Source organism: Triticum urartu, chromosome 4A (genome assembly GCF_056163025.1).
Source record: "Triticum urartu cultivar PI428250 chromosome 4A, HENAU_Tu73, whole genome shotgun sequence".
NCBI lineage: Eukaryota > Viridiplantae > Streptophyta > Magnoliopsida > Poales > Poaceae > Triticum > Triticum urartu.
In genome coordinates, this window is record NC_141876.1 from 605,989,028 (window position 1) to 606,006,920 (window position 17,893).

The 17,893-nt window shown below is 46.1% G+C and overlaps 1 protein-coding gene across 3 annotated transcripts; it reads left to right on the forward strand.

The window, feature by feature from the left end:
• Nucleotides 1-519: 519 nt before the first annotated feature.
• Nucleotides 520-17,656, forward strand: LOC125528943 (uncharacterized). Of its 3 annotated transcripts, XM_087519209.1 has the most exons (4): nucleotides 531-727; nucleotides 808-1,353; nucleotides 8,042-8,137; nucleotides 16,066-17,656. In XM_087519209.1, the coding sequence occupies exons 3-4, from the start codon at nucleotides 8,119-8,121 to the stop codon at nucleotides 17,262-17,264; spliced, it is 1,218 nt and encodes a 405-aa protein (XP_087375335.1). In that variant the 5' UTR covers nucleotides 531-727; nucleotides 808-1,353; nucleotides 8,042-8,118; the 3' UTR covers nucleotides 17,265-17,656. The 3 variants fall into 3 exon arrangements, with proteins under 3 accessions (XP_087375333.1, XP_087375335.1, XP_087375334.1); XM_087519208.1 differs by lacking the exon at nucleotides 808-1,353; XM_087519207.1 differs by lacking the exons at nucleotides 808-1,353; nucleotides 8,042-8,137 and having other exon boundaries at nucleotides 520-727.
• The last annotated feature ends 237 nt before the right edge of the window (nucleotides 17,657-17,893 follow it).

Sequence of the window (17,893 nt, forward strand, 5' to 3'; positions counted from 1 at the left end):
ACACAGGTTCATTCTTTTACAATTGCCGTATGACTCTTCAGTTTCGGGTCAGGTCAAATTTTGATCATAAACTTAAGGTATAAAATATAAGTGATATACCACAAAACATATATTGTTGGTAATTATAAGAAATTTTGTACGACCAAATTTTTACTACACACAACTTATATTTTATATTAGGTAAATATATGAGCAAATTTTGGCTAAAAAGGCAGACTAGAAAAAACCGGACGAAGGAAGCATGCGTTGCAGTCATATTAATTAAAATATTACGCCCTAGAGAATATAGGCCCATCAATAAGTGCATGATAACCTATTAAAAAGGTACAGTCATCTTAATTAGTAAAATACTCATAAGATAACGACGGCTGGCTAAAGCGACTTTGCGCGTTACCTTTAGGGAAAAAATAAGGACTGCTGGTGAGCTCGAGGTCCGCCAAGTCGTCGAGGACGACGAAGCATGGGGCCCGGCCGGCCGCTCTGCTCTTGTTATAATGGGCCCCTAGATACCTAAACTTGCTTCTTCTTTCAACGTTCCCCATTCGACGTTGCCGGTCGGCCACCTCCAAAAGAACACCCACCACATCTATACACAAGCAGGAGTTTGCACAAGCACGGCGAGCCCATCGTCGGAGCTGAGATCAACACATGGTCTCAGAGCGGAGTATCTCAACCCACCACATCTATATAAGCGGCTCCACGATTCTGCATCATCGATTTGATATAGGTACTATGTTTTTCGTTCGTGAGCCCTGTTGTCTTTTACCTGCACTGCAGGGGTGTGTTCATAGTCCTTCATTTGTTCAGGGCTTGTTTGGTTCAACGGGATCCTGCCGGGATCCCTGTCTTTTCACTGGGTGAGAACCCCGTGTGGAATTGTTGGCCTGGTTTTTTTGCCGCCTTATTTGGTGGCACGTTGGAGGGGAAGATCTCGTCTAATCTTTCCGCTTCTCACTCGCGAGTAGCGACCTCTTTCTTCCTAAGCAGGAACCTCCTGCAATCTCTTCCGTGACAAGAAACGACGCATGTCTCGTCTCGTGGCATGAGCACCTCTTCCATCACTACTCCATGTGACTCACCGTCACCATCTAAGAAACCATCATGCTCTGCCACCCCCACACCCATACTCATCCATGGCCGGTATCTCTCATTCCAAATCTTGATGTGCTCCTTGGCCCAAGAGAAGCTGAATTGCAAGACAGCGAGAGGGACTTAGCTCCCCGTGGAGGCGGCGACTCATAATTGAAGAAGACGAATTGGCGAAGTCAGGATCTCGCCGGCAAGGGTGGTGGGCCCGTTCAACCTGCTCTTGTGGGTACAAACTCTATCGGCGAGTTTAACCCCGTGTAAGAGGTGATCGTTCATGGTTTGTTCGAATGGGGCGATTACATTTCTACTTTTGGCGTCGGCGAGCTCTGTTCCTGTAGTGCCCACATCGTCGCTCTGAAGGAACTTGCCAGGCTTTTGGCTTTCCGGACTAATGCTGCGCAGTTTTGGTGGACGGGTGCATTGGAGGACTTTATTGCAAATCATTCAAAAATGAGATTTCCATGTTAGAAAAAAAACTACTTTTTTGTGAAAACCTATACATATTTGTGGCAGATTTGTAAATTTTGTTCAAAAATATTATGACCGCATGCTGCACAAAGAACAAATCCCGGCCCAACAACAAAAAGGACCTGTTTTCATGTACTTATTTGTTTTTTTGCCTATGTCACTAATGAAAGTATATTGTTATGAAAATTTCATTGAAAGGTGCTATATATGTATTTGGGTATGTACACAAATGTTTTTTTTGGTGGTGTACGTAGAGCTAGAACTCCCTGGCCAGATGACTTCGATAACTCTTGAATGATGATGGCCATTTACAAACCATGAGGATGGGTCTCAACAAGCAAGAGATTCATCTTTTAAGGGGTTACGGCTCGCAAAACCAGCCATAACATTTTTATTATATTTTAAGCGCCAACGAACAAAGAGTTGTATACAAAGGAAGGGGGAGGCAGAGGAGTGAGGCATTTTAGCTCTAGGCCTCCATGAAGACCGATTTTTTTTTTTTGAAAAATTCAAGATTTGAACTTTTCAGCTTCAAAAAAATCTGAAAAATTTGTGCAACTAAAAAAGGATGTTATGTGTATGTGGGTAAAATTTCATGATGAAATACTTTTAAAATGTGATCTGTATAAAAAAGAGAAATTCATGGCCTGAGAAGATGAATAGTATCATGTATTAAAAAGCCTCAGATTTATTTTTTGCACAGCCCTCATTTCGACGTATTTCGTCCTAAAAATTATACACTTGTGGATTATGCCTTCACGTATATGTATATTTTTCAGAATTTTTTGAAATGTAAAAAAATATAAATTTTAATGAATTTTGATTTTTTTTTCAAAAGCCGGCCTCCAAAAGGGATTTTGGGGAGGCAGAGCCTAAACAAACAGCTCCACACTCTCTCTCCTCTATAAATATAGTGCACCTCTAGTTTTTGCCTATGATAATGTGCTAAGAAACAATTATTAGGAGTGCCCTAATTTCCTACACAGGGTCTAACTGGGAAAGAATTATTTGCCATTCATACAAAGTATTAGGAAATAAATGACTTCTTCACAAAGTGAAAACATTAAAAATCTATCTATCTAGCATTATATACTAAACACGCAATAGGCCGGAAATGTATAGAGATATTCTAGAACACAAAAACACTATTTTTTTGTCAGAACTTCTATTATAAACTAAAAACTTCAGTTTATATTAGCTTCTTCATGTACTCATTTCTCCTTCCTAAATTAACTTTCCCAATAGGATAGCGAACAAAGTAGATGCATAGTCTTTTCAAAATACCTAGATGAACATGGGTCTAGGAGGAACCCATTTGATTTTATTTCTTTTTAGATGCAAGAAAATTCTAAAATTCTAAAACTTTTCTGTGGCCCACATGGCCAAGTATATTACTCCACTAGTAGAAAAATGGCCTTTAGTCTCGGTTCATAAGGGCCTTTAGTCCCGGTTCTAAAGCCTCCGCCTTTAATCCCGGTTCTTACTGGAACCGGGACTAAAGGCCCTCCACGTGGCCGCTGCCTGAAGGTCCACCTTTAGTCCCGGTTGGTAACACCAACCGGTACTAAAGGAAATTTTATGAATTTTTTTTTGAAATTTTTTTTAGAATTTTTTTAGAATTTCAAATTTCTGAATTTTTTTAACCTCTAATTTCAAATCACCCCTCATCACTGCTCAATTTAACCTTTAATCTCTAATCACCACTCATCATTCCAAATCATCTAACTTCCCAAACGGTCACCCATCCTCTCACTACTCCAGCCTGAGCACGCTTAACTTCTGGCTTCTATGCTCCCTCGTTTCCAAGTCTACACTTGTTGTTTTCCTGACAATAGTAAGATGTCAATCCTATTAACCCTCAGGAATTTAGCTTGAGCATGAAGTCACACATTTCACTGTTTGAGTTTGAAACTATTGTTCTAAAAATCAATAATTATTTAGTAACACTAATATTTCTTGAATAAGTAGTTTGACCATTGTTTAACCACAGTTTGACCACAGTTTGACCATAGTTGACCAAAATTCAAAAAAAACTGAAATAATTATTTAGTAACACTAATATTCTTGAATCATTATTTAGTAACACTAATACTTCTTGAATAAGTAGTTTGACCAGATTTAATAAAAATTCAAATAAAAACTTCAATTTGAGCATAACTTTTTTTCCTTTTAGAATTTGAGGATTCTAAAAAATTGCAAACATGCCGTAGGCGGTCTCCATCGGATGCGGATTTTCGTGCTGAATTTTTTGATATATTATACGTTTTTTTCCGACATCGTATGCAAAAGTTATAGCCGTTTTACATTTTCCCTACACTTTTTGCAAAACATGTCCAAACTTAAGTTTTAAAATTTTCCTAACTAGTAGATGTAGTAATATAACTTCCTCTCGAAGGATTTTATTTTTTGAAGTTTTTATCATTTTCTTTTAATTTTTTCTAAACATAAAAGGCGATCCCGGGGAGGGGGGGGGGTAGAGTTTGAAAATGGGACCTTTAGTCCCGGTTTGAGACACAAACCGGGACTAAAGGGCATCGCACCCTTTAGTCCCGGTTCATATCTCAAACCGGGACTAAAGGTCTAATCTTTAGTCCCGGTTTGAGACACAAACCGGGACTAAAGGCCATCGCACCCTTTAGTCTCGGTTCGTGTCTCAAACCGGGACTAAAGGGCTCAAGTGAACCGGGACTAATGCCTTAGCCGCACGAATCGGGACCAATGCTCACATTAGTCCCGGTTCGTGACTGAACCGGGACTAATGTGAATATTGCCCCGTGACCAAAGCCCTGTTTTCTACTAGTGCTCATGTATAAAATTTCGCAACAAAACGTCTTCTGTGGTCTTCTGTATGAATAATCAAAAAATCAGATCAATGGAGAAGTTATGCAAGGTTATTGAAGTTGCAAATTTGTTTCTTTTTTTGCTGAGAAGAACAAATTCAATTTCTTCGTGAAACTTCATACGTAAGTAGAATACTTGGCCATGCTCGCTACAAAAGAGTATCAGATTTTTGTTAATTTTAAAAGTTAGAAGTCTTATGTAGGGTGCGCTTAGACATAGAAACCAAAATCTGTTCCCATAATCTTATTTCTACATCTTTATGTTTCATCGGCTTATTTTTGGCATCTATTTTTTCGATACAATATGAAAACTTGACCCCTCCCTCCGTGAACATGTCCTTTAATGTTAGGTTGGATGCCTTGGCCATCAGGCAGAGGCCACAACAAGTATTAGAGAAAGTATATTAAGGTGATGTAAGCGGGATATAGGAGTTTAAATGTTATATCTTTCCTTAGTTAGAGGAGAGAGAAGAGAAGCAGGATGTGTAAATTAAGAGCCAGCTATAACATGGGCTTAAAAAAACTTTGTGAAGTTGTAAGGTGGGTTAGTAATTAATAAAGTAGTACATATTTATAATACTATTATACATGCCGACTATTATGATGGCTACAGTTGACATGACAACTTCTTATAGCTGATCTTTAGCTATAGTATTATTAACGAAGGATGTAGGCGTACGTGTTAGGTACTTGGAGGATTCGGAATTTTGCTTTACAAGAATTGGCATGTGTTCTGCATATGAACTAAGAAAGAGAGAAAAAGTTATATGGTACAAGGATTGCACCCAAGAAAACAAAGGGGAGCAAAAACACAAAGAACCTAATCATGCAACATGCACTTTGGTTGTACAAAGGCCCGCCCACTACTCATCGACCGCCTCCTCGGGAGGCTTTTCTAATGATATACTTTGTGAATGTGTACGGACAAAACTTGAGATCCTGAGTATCACATCCGTTTAGAATCATAAGATGTTTTAGACATTTTAATATAAACTACATACAAAATAAAATAAATGAACAAACACACTAAAACACATCTACATAAATTTGCTCGGAGCGAAGGGAGTATATATGAGGTCATAGGATGCTCATATATATATGCTCAAAATGAAATTCATGTTGATATCTATTTTTATGTTACGGATGGCTATAATCAAGAGTCATCTAAGATATATCACATGATTTCATTGTGAGCATTCTTTGACTTACGAACAACGGTTGACGGACCAACGGTATATCTCTACTCTTATAAAAACCATAATTGATGATGATGGTGTGCCTGCCAACTTTGATTCACAATCGTTCGATTCATATCCAACGTCCAGGAAGCAACCCATGGCAATTTTACAAAGACACCCACTATTCTGTTACATATTTGCAAATATGCCCTTGTCTCTCTCTTCAAGCCTATCCCCCCGACTCTCCCCCAACCTCATCCAACCAGTAGCACCGGCAGCTTCGGAGCCGATATGGCGTGGTGGCCGCCGCCGGTGCCGTCCGCCTCGGAGCCTCTCATGCCTCCCTCAACTCCACCGGCCACCACAACCCCTCCCCCCCCCCCCCCACGCCCCCTTCTCCATCTCCTCCGTTGCCGACCTCTACAGGCACACCGGCGGCGCCGTCCCTCCGCAGGCGCCTCTCCCGCCTCCTTCTCTTCCAGAGAAGTGCCGCCGCACAGCACCACCACCACTTCCCCCTCCTCCTTGCCATCGCCTCCGCCCCCTCCTCCGTATCCTCCCACGCCGGCCTCGGCAGGCACGCCGGTGGCGCCGTCCCTTCGCCGGCGCAGCTGACTCCATTGCCAGCTCAGGGCCCCCACCCAGCATCACCACCACCTCTTCCTCCTCTTCCCCACCCCCTCCGCCTCCACCCCGATGCTGAACTCCGCAAGTACGCCGGCGGCGCCGTCCGTGCCCTGAGGCTTCTTCTGGCTCCTCCCCCCTGCTGCAGAAGCCCGCTCGCCCACCCCCCATCCCCTCTCCTCATCGCCGTCTTCTCCGCTCTCCCCCTTCTCTAACTCTGACCTCCACAAATACGTCGCCAGCTACAGGCTGCTCATCCTCGGCGGCGGCGGCGCCGCCACCTAATGCTACTTCTCCTCCCCGCCGACGCACTCCACTGCCTGTTCTGGTGCTATGGTCGGCTACCGCCTCTCTTTCCCAGACCTCATCGTTCCCACCCTTCCGCCTCCCAAATTCAAATTTTCGTCACCCAAATGTGCGCGCCTGGTCGAACTGTCTAGAAACCACCCTTTCAGCCCAATATAAATACAAGTGAGCAGGCAGATGAGACTCACACTGCTCGAACTACATCCCAAGAAGCAACACGGTGGTCAAGCTCTCATATCTTCAGATCGACAGATTGTGAGGAGGTCGATTTACTGCCCATTGTTAAAGAGTATTAGTTTTAGTCCAGGAGTCCTTATTAGTCTATGTTTACTTTCCTTGCACCTCAAGTCTCGTGTAATATATATATGCCCCTTGGGCCTTCAATATAGATAAGTTGCTTTCCTAACATGGTATTAGAGCCTAGGTTTAGGTCTCCAGACTCCGGATGTCGCAACTCGTCCTTACGATCTACTAGATTTTTTTTCCTCGGTCGATCTGTTATTCTCTGGGTCGATCTCGTCTTCCGCTGTCGTTCTCATGTTGCGCGGGGCACCTGCTGCCCAGCTGCTTCGCTCGATCCAAACTGGTGACGAGTGCGCCTGCCCAGCCGTGATCGCCTGCATGGATCAAAGCCCGCCTCGCCTGGTGTGCTACTGTGTTGCGTTCGCACCTGTGCGCCAGATCGGGGTCGCTTCGTCCAGCTCTAGATCGGGGCCGCCTCGCCCAGCTCAAGGCCGAGGCCGCCTCCACCTCCCGGGCCAGAACGTTTGCGCTGCTCCGCCCGTGTGTGCTCCTCCTGGCTCCTGCTCTGTTGCCGCCCGCATGTGCTTCTCCAATAGGCTCGTGGCGGCTCATGTTTCTGGTATGCGTGCGTGCTGCTGCGTTCAGGCTGCTGTGCTATAGCCACTGCTTTGCTGCTGCGTTCGCTCCTGCATGCTAGCTTTTGTCTTTCCGTCACGTAAGTGACCGCGTGCTAGTACATACTCATGACAAAAGTATTACACAGGTCCAACAGGTGATTCCAATTGTTTGATGGGTTACTACAAAGCAATTCATGTAGAACTGTCTTTTGTAGTATAGTGCATATTTTCTCCTCTAAAATTGAAATCAACTTATTTCAACCTTGAAAACTTCATACTTGTAAACAAAAAGATAAATTTGTTTCCAAAGAGAAGTGCAAATATAACTAAACAATATAGGTTCTTTTTTTGTTTCATGTAATTTCAAAGTTGTTTAGTATTAGAATCGTCAGGAATTTTTTACCCATGAAAAAAATGTCTTCTAAAGATTGAGTTTTCATATGTGATATACTAGAGGACCTATATCTACATGTAATTTCAAATAGTTTATCACAAATTTGGAATGATTATGCTAGGCGTATTTGGAATCTTTTTGCAATTATATATGCTTAATCTGGCGAAGAAATATAGCTATCTACTCATGTACGTGTTTCATAACAAGAATCTTTTGCTTGATCCACAATGTGATTAATGCAGGACCTATGGTCAATGACAATTCTATTACTATGCATTGCAGTTGTACATTGAAGCGACAACGTAGGCGTACCAAGTTGACCCATCGATCGACCGGAGAGGGTCTGGGAAAACTAATCAATGGGGCGTGTAGGACCAAGTAAAGTCTATCTCAACTCTCCTCAACGTTCAATTTGTTTTAACACAGTGCAATCTTGTTTTAACACAATGCAATCGCAGAGGGTTACATACTCACATACATTCAGTAGACAAATCAGGATAAGGCAATGTCAGAGGCATGCCACATTGCTATAGTATGCTACACCGCATTGCGATAGTATGCTACACCGCATTGCTATAGTTTGCTACACTGTAAACTCCATCACGCACCAGCATAGATTCGCCCCTATGAACTCACGTCCACCCTATATATGTCTATGAACTCCTGTGTGATACCGAGCCGACACAACTTTTTGAGAATGAGGAGTTATCACAGATATCTCTTAGTCGACAGGAATGTCTCCTTTCACTGAATGAACATCGTTGAAAAGTCTAAAATAATGCAGAAAAATGCGGGTCTCAACGCCAAATTTAGTACTTAAACACTTGTGGGCTAGTTCCGCCATAATGAAGCTAACGATCTGTGTTACCCTTAGTTCGCTTCGTGTCCAAATTGTTAATAATTGTAGCAGACCACAAGTCCCTGTTGGGCTGTCGCTATCGTATCACATACAACGAAAACAAATAGGTGTTGAACGCTCCAAATCCTTATCGGGGTGTTTTTTTGCTCTTGAGCGACATAACTATAATTACAAAGCTGACAATATCGCTAAGTTTGCTAGTTCATTGACTTTGTGATGCCATGTGTGGCTTGGAGTTACCTTTGATACTATGTCTATTCCTGTAAACATTCCTGTTAATCAATGAAGTAAAGCAATGTTACCTAAAAGCACCATATGTTGAGTTCAATATAATTAAAACATTCCCATGTGTGTTGATATTCCTTAGTATGTACCTACTAATAAACAAAAAAAAACATATATTAGATTTTTCTTAATCCAGGTTGTATTAATTTATTGAGCCTCGATTCGCCAAAAATAGGAGAAGCCTCGTGTTTAATTAGGTTGGTTGTAGTGCAGAGTATCATATACTAGTATCATGCATATGATACTATGTACTAGATGACTTCATTTATTACAATGCATGACACATAGTAGTACATCGTTTAACACAATACAGTATCATGTCATGGTACCCACCTTCTTTTTCTTTATATAATTCCATGCCACCTCATCAAATTTTCCTAATTACCATGCATGATACTACAGGCAGCCTTATCATAGCATTGATTCGGGCCACGCCATTGATATGCCACACGTAGTGAGCCTCCTATGGGTCATTAGCAATGTGATTGGGCTCACACAATTAGCAAAAATATTACGCTGTGTTGCAGGATCAAAATAACCACCTTGCTTCCCATGAGCAACAGTAGAACCAACAGGAGAATACATTGGTTGTATCAATATTGAGCGTTCATTTTATAATCAATACTCCCACGACGCTAAAGGAGGACAAACTGCTCGCCCTGGACCCGCTCTCGCGAGCGGGAGGGGCGAACCCTAGCACGCGCCGCCGCCAGTTCCTCACCCGCCATCCTCCCCCCTCGCCGCCGCCGGCGCGTGCAACACGGGATGTGGCGGTCGTGTGGGGATGCGGCGCTCGCATAGGGCATAGCGGTGGCATCGCGGACGGCCGTGGATGCTGCGCCCACTGCGGTGGCTCGGCTGGCCGTGGAGCGGAGCGGACTACGAGCGGCTGGTGCAGGCTCTTCTTGGTGGCGGGTTGGTCTGGCGGCGGCAGCGGCTGTCCTCGCGCGGCAGGGCGCAGGGGGCGGAGGGGTTCGGGGGCTAGGCCGTGCGCGTGCACGCCTGGGCCGGCCCCTGTCTTGGTGCAGCAGGCTACTCGCGACCTGGCTGCCATGGCGGCCGTTCTGGAATGGCCAGATCTGGCGGCCGTGTCTGTGGGTGGCTGTTAGGTACCCACTCACGAATTACTCCATTACAGGGTATTTGAGTTCAGATACAAGGATTTGAGAGAGGAGGAAGGAGGGAGGAGGAAGAACAGGAGGTAGGGGAAGGGAAGAGCCGCCGTTGCCTTTGCCTGATCCAAGCCCGGATAACCATTCGCTGCTGCTCTCCCGTGAATACTTGTAGTCAGCCCTCGGAGTGGCAACCCGTCAGGCCCGACCCATATGCTGGTGGGCTCGCTGCTTCGGCTGCCCGGTTTGTGCTGCAGCCAAGGTATTTTGGGTCGCTGACAGTGGCTTGGGGAAGCTTGCCAGCGGTGGGTGCTTCCCCTGCTCGGGGCCTTGCTTCGCTCGGGTATGCTAGAGGCATGGTGGGAGCTTGGTGGTGCACTGGTCTGTAATGCGACTTTGACGGCTTTGGCAACGGTGGTTGGCATTCGGCGGTGGGGTGCGGGTGGCGGTGACTATCTTCCTTCTCCTGGGTACGGGCCAGCGATGTGTGCTTGTGCTCGTCGAGGTGGCTACGACCAAGGGTGTTTGCTCGGGCGGACCAGATCTGGGCCCGAGGCGCATGGGAGCTCTTGCTTCGGGTAGGTAAGGTAGCGTTCGGTCCGGGATGTGCTCGCGGGTGGTGCTCTTGCCTGCCTTGCGGGGTGCAGTGGTTGGTGGCGGTGGTCAATGACCACAGACATGGCGTCGTGTGAGCTCGCCTGGCCTTGGGTTCAGGGTTGGTTCGCTGGCGGCCGTCGGTAGTCTCGGAGTCATGTCCCTCCCAGTTCATTGGGCATTGGCTGGGGACGCAGGTGTGGGTGCCTCCTACGGTGGAGACACCTACCCAGACTCGGGGGTTGATGTCAGGCTAGGATTAGATGGAGTGCCACCGCTCTTCCTACAATGGTTGTGCGCATTGTGATGTGAGTGGCGAACGATATTTCGTGATACGGATGCCGGGGCGGCGAGCCCAGATGGTGGGCCGCATGGTTGCTCTTCGGCGGGCATCATTGCGGTGGTGCTGGATCTCCTCCCGAGTTGTTTGGGCAATGGTAGGTGGTGCGGCGGGTAGCTCGGACATGCCCTCTCTCTTGGAGGGGCGGCGTCCTGATCCGGATCTGGAGATCTGACATCGTTGCGCTCCTACTGGTGGCCTCGTGGTGGCACGGGTGAGTTGCCGAGCGAAAGCTCCGTGCTTTTGCGCCGACGACGGTGACACCCGTCGGTGCCACGCTCTTCTTGAAGACGTCATTGTGGTTATTTTCTCCGTGTTTGGGCTTCGGGTGGAGACCTTTGTCTGGAGTGGACTCAGCAGCGGCGAGGCTTTGCGCCGTTCTCCCTCTTGAGGGCGTTGTCATGGAGCTTTGGTGTGCTAGGTCGTAGCGTGGGGTGTTTGGTTCTTCCGACGCTTGTTGTCGGTAGCGTAGTCGCATGTGTTATGCGTGTGCCAAATACCTTAGGATCGGTTTTGTAAGAGGGCTACCTCCCCATCTTGTATCTTCGGCTGTGTACTTCGTTGGTTGTTGCTTTATTTATAAAGCGGGATGAAAGTCTATTTCAAGATTAATACTCCCACCACGGTTCTTTACATAATGTTCTTCTGACTTAAATACGTTCGTTACTTCCTACATAATTAACGAGACACGTCGAGAATTGATGGGATAAGTGTAAGTGGCTTCCCCCGGAAAAAAAACCGAGAGTCCAGTTTAGCTTAGGGCAATGATGGAAATTCAATCAGCCGTTGGCTGTACATGTGCCTATAAAAGAAGAGGAAAGGATAAAATAGTGGTGCGTGCCTATATCAAAGAGAGACCCAAATAAAGATGGAAACAAATGTATATACATGAATCAAGGATGAAACAGACGGTGCCTATATTATAAGAGAGATACCCAATAAAGAAGTAGAATTCCCCTGTACGGTCATTCGGAAAGACCCCCGAGGACGACTCCCATACAATTCTTGCCAGAGTTGGAGAAGCGTCTACGGGTAAAGCACCTACGCTTCGCCATCCATTCCAAGTTTAGGGACCTAGGTTATAGTATCCCTATCAAAGAGTTGACGAAGGGATGAGCGGAAGAGGTCATCTACTTGATGCGGTTCAACTAGCGAAAATGACAGTACACATGAATTGGGTGCGGAGAAATTTAATTTTCGTGCACACAGTCAAGGATGAAACAGCCGGTGCCTATATAAGGAAGATGCCCAAATAATACAGAAGGAAACGACCGTACACATGAATCGGGTACGGAGAAATTTAATTTCCGTGCACACAGAGAGAGGAATGCTTTGCCTTAAATCAGGCATGCATTGGCTACGAACGCTATACCAACGGAGACCCTCAAAAAATAGCAGGGGTAATTAAGCCAAGCCGGGCCTGAAAAACAATACTCCCGCAAAAAATAGCAGGGGCAGCAGAGAATAGCTCGCGGAGGGCTGCACTCACATCTAGCTCGGCGACATTAATTTCTGAAGTTTAAACATTCCCTTGTGCTGGCAAGGTTTAACGACAGGTGTGTCGTGTGTTGACCAAGCTCATCGTCTTAAGGTTCACAACATTCGGTTGTGTTGTGAAGGGAGGTGTCGAACCATGTTTATTGCGCTAGGTCATTATAATATTATTTTTCTCCCGTCTCAATACACTGGCATGTTTGGTAGTTACTATTGTGATTCCATATACACATTGAATTGAACCTATCAAGTGGATTTATATATAGTATTTCCATAAGATTGCAGCATTTTGGTGCTTGGGCTAAACTGAATCCATTATCCGAAACATTCAAAAATTGAATTTCAAACTTTTAAAATGTTCTGTAAAAAAACCAACATTGACATATAGATGTATACTACATGTGCATAAGATTTCATAAGAAAATACTTTGAAATGTGTGGTTCACGAAAATATGAAAATCGTTGGTTTATTTATATTGAACAGTACATACTATTCACTGTTTTCAAATCACACTTTTGTCATTTTTGTGTATCTCTCACGTAAATGGGTTTTTCCAATGAAAAAATTCTCAACTGCAGTATACATCCATATGCCAATGTATACAGAAATCAGAAATTTTTCATAATTTGAAACATTTGTTTTGAATTTTTCAAAACGAGAAGAGCTCAACGTACTTCGAGCACCAAACTACATTTCTGATTTCGAAGATCTTCTCTAAGCTCATTGCAAATAGAGTGGCCCCGGTGCTAGGCACTGTCATCTCCAGGAGTCAAGGTGCTTTCATTATTTTCAAGTGATGCTTCCATCATAATTTTCTTGCAGATCTAGAATTGATCAAGATTTGCGTAGAAAAGAGTCAGTCGAGTCTTTCCCTCGGAGTAGACATATCCAATTCCTTCAACTTGGTAAACTAGTCCGACCTACTCGATGTGTTACGGTCCCTAGAGTTTGGCCAAAAAATGCGAGATCGGATCTGTCCATCGCTGCCTTCCTTATCCTCACTCGTGCTCTCCAGATGAATTCCCTACCCACCCCCATGTCGTCCCTGAGGGGTGACTGGGGTAGTTCCCATTACCCCTGACGTCGGTGCAACCTTCCTTGCCCCTCCCCTCCACCACCATAGGTCGTCCCTACCGAGCAAAGGCCCGACGTGGCTCAGCAGCATGGGGGCGGTATTGCAGCCCCCTCTCCTACCCCAGTCTCTCCTCTCCCACCTAACCATAGCAAATGTAGCCATGGGTGGGGCTTTTGAGTTGCGCAGGACGGCTGGATCGGACGGAGGTGCTCGTAGCCAGGAGGGTCGACGTTGCTTCTTGTCTTGGCTTAGGGGATCATCACCATGGAGACCACTTCGTCCTAGATCTTGTCCAGGGGTTGAGGACACCGGTCGGCTCGCGACGTGGTCACAACAAGGGACGTCGGTGGCTAGCTTGCCAGAGTTCTGGCCCAGGGGCGTTCTACCAGAGGTTCACATGTCTGCCAGATGTGGGGCACGGTGGGGGTTGTTAAGCCATATGGGTGGTCGTGGCTAGGGGTTGTGGCCACCGTTATGTAGCTCCGCGCAAAATCTCTGTGCTCTAGTGCCAGAGGCGACGATGCCCGTGGGTGGCGCGTCCCTCTTGGGGGCATCATTGTGATTCCTAACCCCGGCTCCTTGTGCCAGGTTTAGGGAAAAAACTCTTGACCGTCGTCATGGAGCCTAGGATACTTGTGGTCCCGCCCCGTTGTCATCGCCCGGCAAATTTGGATCTTATCTCATAGCTTCTTCGACTCTGGCATGGGTGAGTAACTTAGAATTCTTTAATGGAAAAGTATGATTCATTCAATTGCAAGAAAATATATAGGATGCGTTTGGTTCACGGGATAGCCACCCAAGGGACAGAGATAACCTTTATTTTATTGGATAGCAGTCGTTTGATTTGTGGGCGAGCTGGGAAAAATAGGATAGTGATAGTCATATACTTGAAAAAAATATACCTTGAAAATCCCGTTCCTCCCGCGCGTGAAAATGCCGCGGACATGCCCATCCACCCGCGCGCGCGCGAACGAAACGTTTTCTCACGCCGAGGCACTGACCATCCCAAAAGCACATGGATGTATCCATGTACATGGATATATCGGTGTCCGTGTACGTGGTGTGAGTGATCCACGTGTGGATGCGTGTGTCCTCTACGTTGTGTGAGTAGGCTGCGTGCATGAGCAGCCTGGGTGGTGTACGCTGTACGTGGGCAGCCGTTGCTGTATTTGTACGCAGAAGGCCGATGTTGTGCGTCTGTACGCGGTGTACGCGGGCGCGGCTGTATTTGTACACCGACGGCCGATGTTGTAGTCTGTACGTGGTGTATGCGGGCGGCTGTATTCTGTATACGCGGCCAGCCGGTGTTGTACCCTGTGTACGCGGAGGTGTGTGTGGTTTATATGATGTGTGTGATGTCTGCATGAGCTGCGTGGTGTTTTGGGTTGCATATGCCCCAATTGATAGGAGAGATACGATATTTTGATTGCAAAATATGAAAAAATGGCTATGCAACCATGATATATCCTTCAAACCAAACAAAACATGGGCTAACATCATCCCCTCACCAAACAGAAAAAAATGGCTATCCCTAACCAGTTGGATAGGGAGACCGATAACCACCCTAGCATCTCCCTAACCAAACACACCCCCGTCCCCTAGCCGGCTCCAAATGGTGGGCGGTGTCTCCCTCATACCACCCCCGCCGCCTCCCCCCTCCCCGCGGATCAATCTTTCTTTTTTGAACCGGGCTTTATCCCATTCCATTGCAGAGAACGGAAATACAACCAGTTTCGAAGGAAATGTCAGGAGGGAAAGAGGTAGAGCAAGTTCAAGCATTATCAAAAAAACCCACCACACTCGCTCGCCTTCGAAACGATTGTTATGGGGCAAAAACCTGGGTAGCACAAAATAGAGTCTAGTCTATTACATCTCCGAAATCAGCCAGAGCAAGGCTGTGGCATGCAAGCCCAAGGGTAACAACTATCCTAGCAAGACGAATAAAAAATAGCGGCGCAAACTTGACAGCCATCCCCCACCGAGACAGCACGAGCTCAAGAGCCTTGGATCGGTCATTTGGCAGCATCGCACATCTTCATCAACTGCATTGTGCTTGTTCTAATCATCTGCGCGCCCGCTTGCAACTCGCTGGCAGCGTCTCCCTGTTGCAGCCCTGTTCAATATAGCGTCTCCCTGTTGCACCCCGCGGGTCAATCTTACCTTGTAAGAATCATGCTTGCCTCCTAATCTTTTACATGGGTCCTCGTTGGCACCACATGCGGTCCAGGTCGACCGCAGGTAGGATCGGCATCCCATGCTCCATGGCATGAGGGGAGGGGACCCTCCCTAGAAATCTTGGTGTGAGCGGTGCAATGATTGTCCGTCAATATTTGATTGAGGCATTTTTCCATCTCTTGTTGGTATTCTAGGTCGCTTTGTCATTGGGTTTGAATATTCTTGTAATCTTGTTTTCATATGATATGCTTTGTAAGAGGATCACCTCACCACCATGTATCGGTTTACTGTGTCGCTTTATATACAAAGCGGGACGAAAACCTTATCTGGCGATATCTTCGTGATCTGATCATCTCCATTTTTTATTTCAGAAAGGGTTGGGGCACCGGATCTAATATGCTTAATAGCAGCGTGGTGCACACTGGTCAGCTCTGTCGGCAATTTCCATGAGTATATGTTGGGTGACACAAATTCTTGCCCAACCTGCGAGTTAGTAACTGGTACAATGGAGGTTGTTATCTGCGGCCCCTATATAGTTCTGAAATGGCAAGAGTTCTTGCCCAATAAGCTGCCAAGGCCATTAAAGTCCTTGATCACATGGCGTCCTAACGTCTGGATATTCAGAGACACAGCCATTCTTGTGATCATATCTTATCAGATATTACTGGACATCAACTTGAGCTTCCTCTGGCTTTTCATCTTTCCCGTCATAGCCATTGTTTTCATACGAGCGGTCCGCTTCAAGTTCAGTCTTCCTACGTGCAGCAGCAATCATAAAGTTACTCACGGATCTTCTAACGGCGCCGAGGAGACAAAAATGAAAACTAAGAAGGTTGGGATCATAGTGATCATGACGCTCGGGGCGCTATTGGGTATGGACCAACTTCCAGACCATGCAGCTGACGGGTTCGCCATCTCCCAGTTCCTCATTTTCCTAAGCTCCATGGTGGCGGCACTGACGCGCATGATGATGAAGCTGCGCGCTCGGGCCTCTTCGTTGGGCATAGCAACAGCGTCGGAGATGCTCCACAAGACCCTGCTTATCCTTCTACTAGTGACGGCACACACGGGGGCCGCAGAGTGGCTGGGCGAGGATGTTGTTCTTCTCTGCTTGCCAGAGGTCATCCCTGTACTCGGCTGGTTCATTCTTCACATTGACCGTAAACCAGACAGCAGCTCCATCATCAGTGTCGACAAAATGAAGGCACGCATAAATTGGCTTGGCTTGATCGGTGCAATGGTGGGTGTTTTCGCGTACCTGTTGTTCACCATGGATGAATCCGGCCTCTTCGGTTGGTGTATGACATTCCAGGTGTCATGTGGCGTCTCAGGGATCCTGACATGCTACCTCGTGTTCATGCTAAACCACTGGACGAGGCAACAAGTTGCACCTGCTAGTAAGGAGGATGGGGCTTCCGGTATGCTCAAGTTATGGGCATGTGCTTTGATAGCGTGGGCTGCGTCGCTGCTGCTCGGGTATCTGGTTTCCCGCCGGCTTGGCCTGCAACTACCACTGCATGCGACAGCTATGTATGTTGGTAATCTTTTCGGCTTTAAGTACTCACATTAGCACTATATATATTGTTTATGCAATGTTGTGGCCTGTTTGTAAAAGTACACGGTGCTGTGAGTCTTGCATGCACGGGCATCAGTTAGCTAGTTGTAAAAAAAACCAAACAATTTAGTTAATACAACTAGCTAGGTAGTGTAGTGTACAAGTGTTGCACGTGTGCATGCTACCGTGCTAGCACCTAGTAGTTGTACATGTTGCGTGTAGCAGTACAGTTGGAGGGAGAGATCTAGCTGTGTGGGCATGTTGCTAAGCTAGTTATGTATGGGTGTATGTGATTTTTTAGGACTGTATATAATCGAATAGTTTGTAATTTAAGCAAGAAAACACACACTTGCCTCCTTGAACTGGCAACTAGCTAGCTTGATCTTGTTATCGATTGATGTTCCGTATTACAGTGGGGATGTTGCACTTTTAATGTAGTGGCGACCTTCGTGGCCAGCAATGCAGACAGACTTCCACAAAGTGTGTGAAGCTATTTTTTTCGAGCCGGGCTTTTCCCCTTTCCATTACTTATCATAACGGAAATACATAGTCTCAGGAACTGAAACCAGCAAGGCAAGAGAGAAAGAGGAAAAGCGAGTTCGGGGCAACACCAGGAAACCCACTATCTGCGCCTGTCATCAGGA

What these genes read in the sequence shown, in the direction of transcription:
- LOC125528943 (XM_087519207.1), top strand. Translation starts at nt 649, where the DNA reads ATGGTCTCAGAGCGGAGTATCTCAACCCACCACATCTATATAAGCGGC. An exon ending in GCATCATCGATTTGATATAG is followed by an intron (nt 728 to 16,065) that starts GTACTATGTTTT and finishes TTTTTATTTCAG; the next exon opens with AAAGGGTTGGGGCACCGGAT.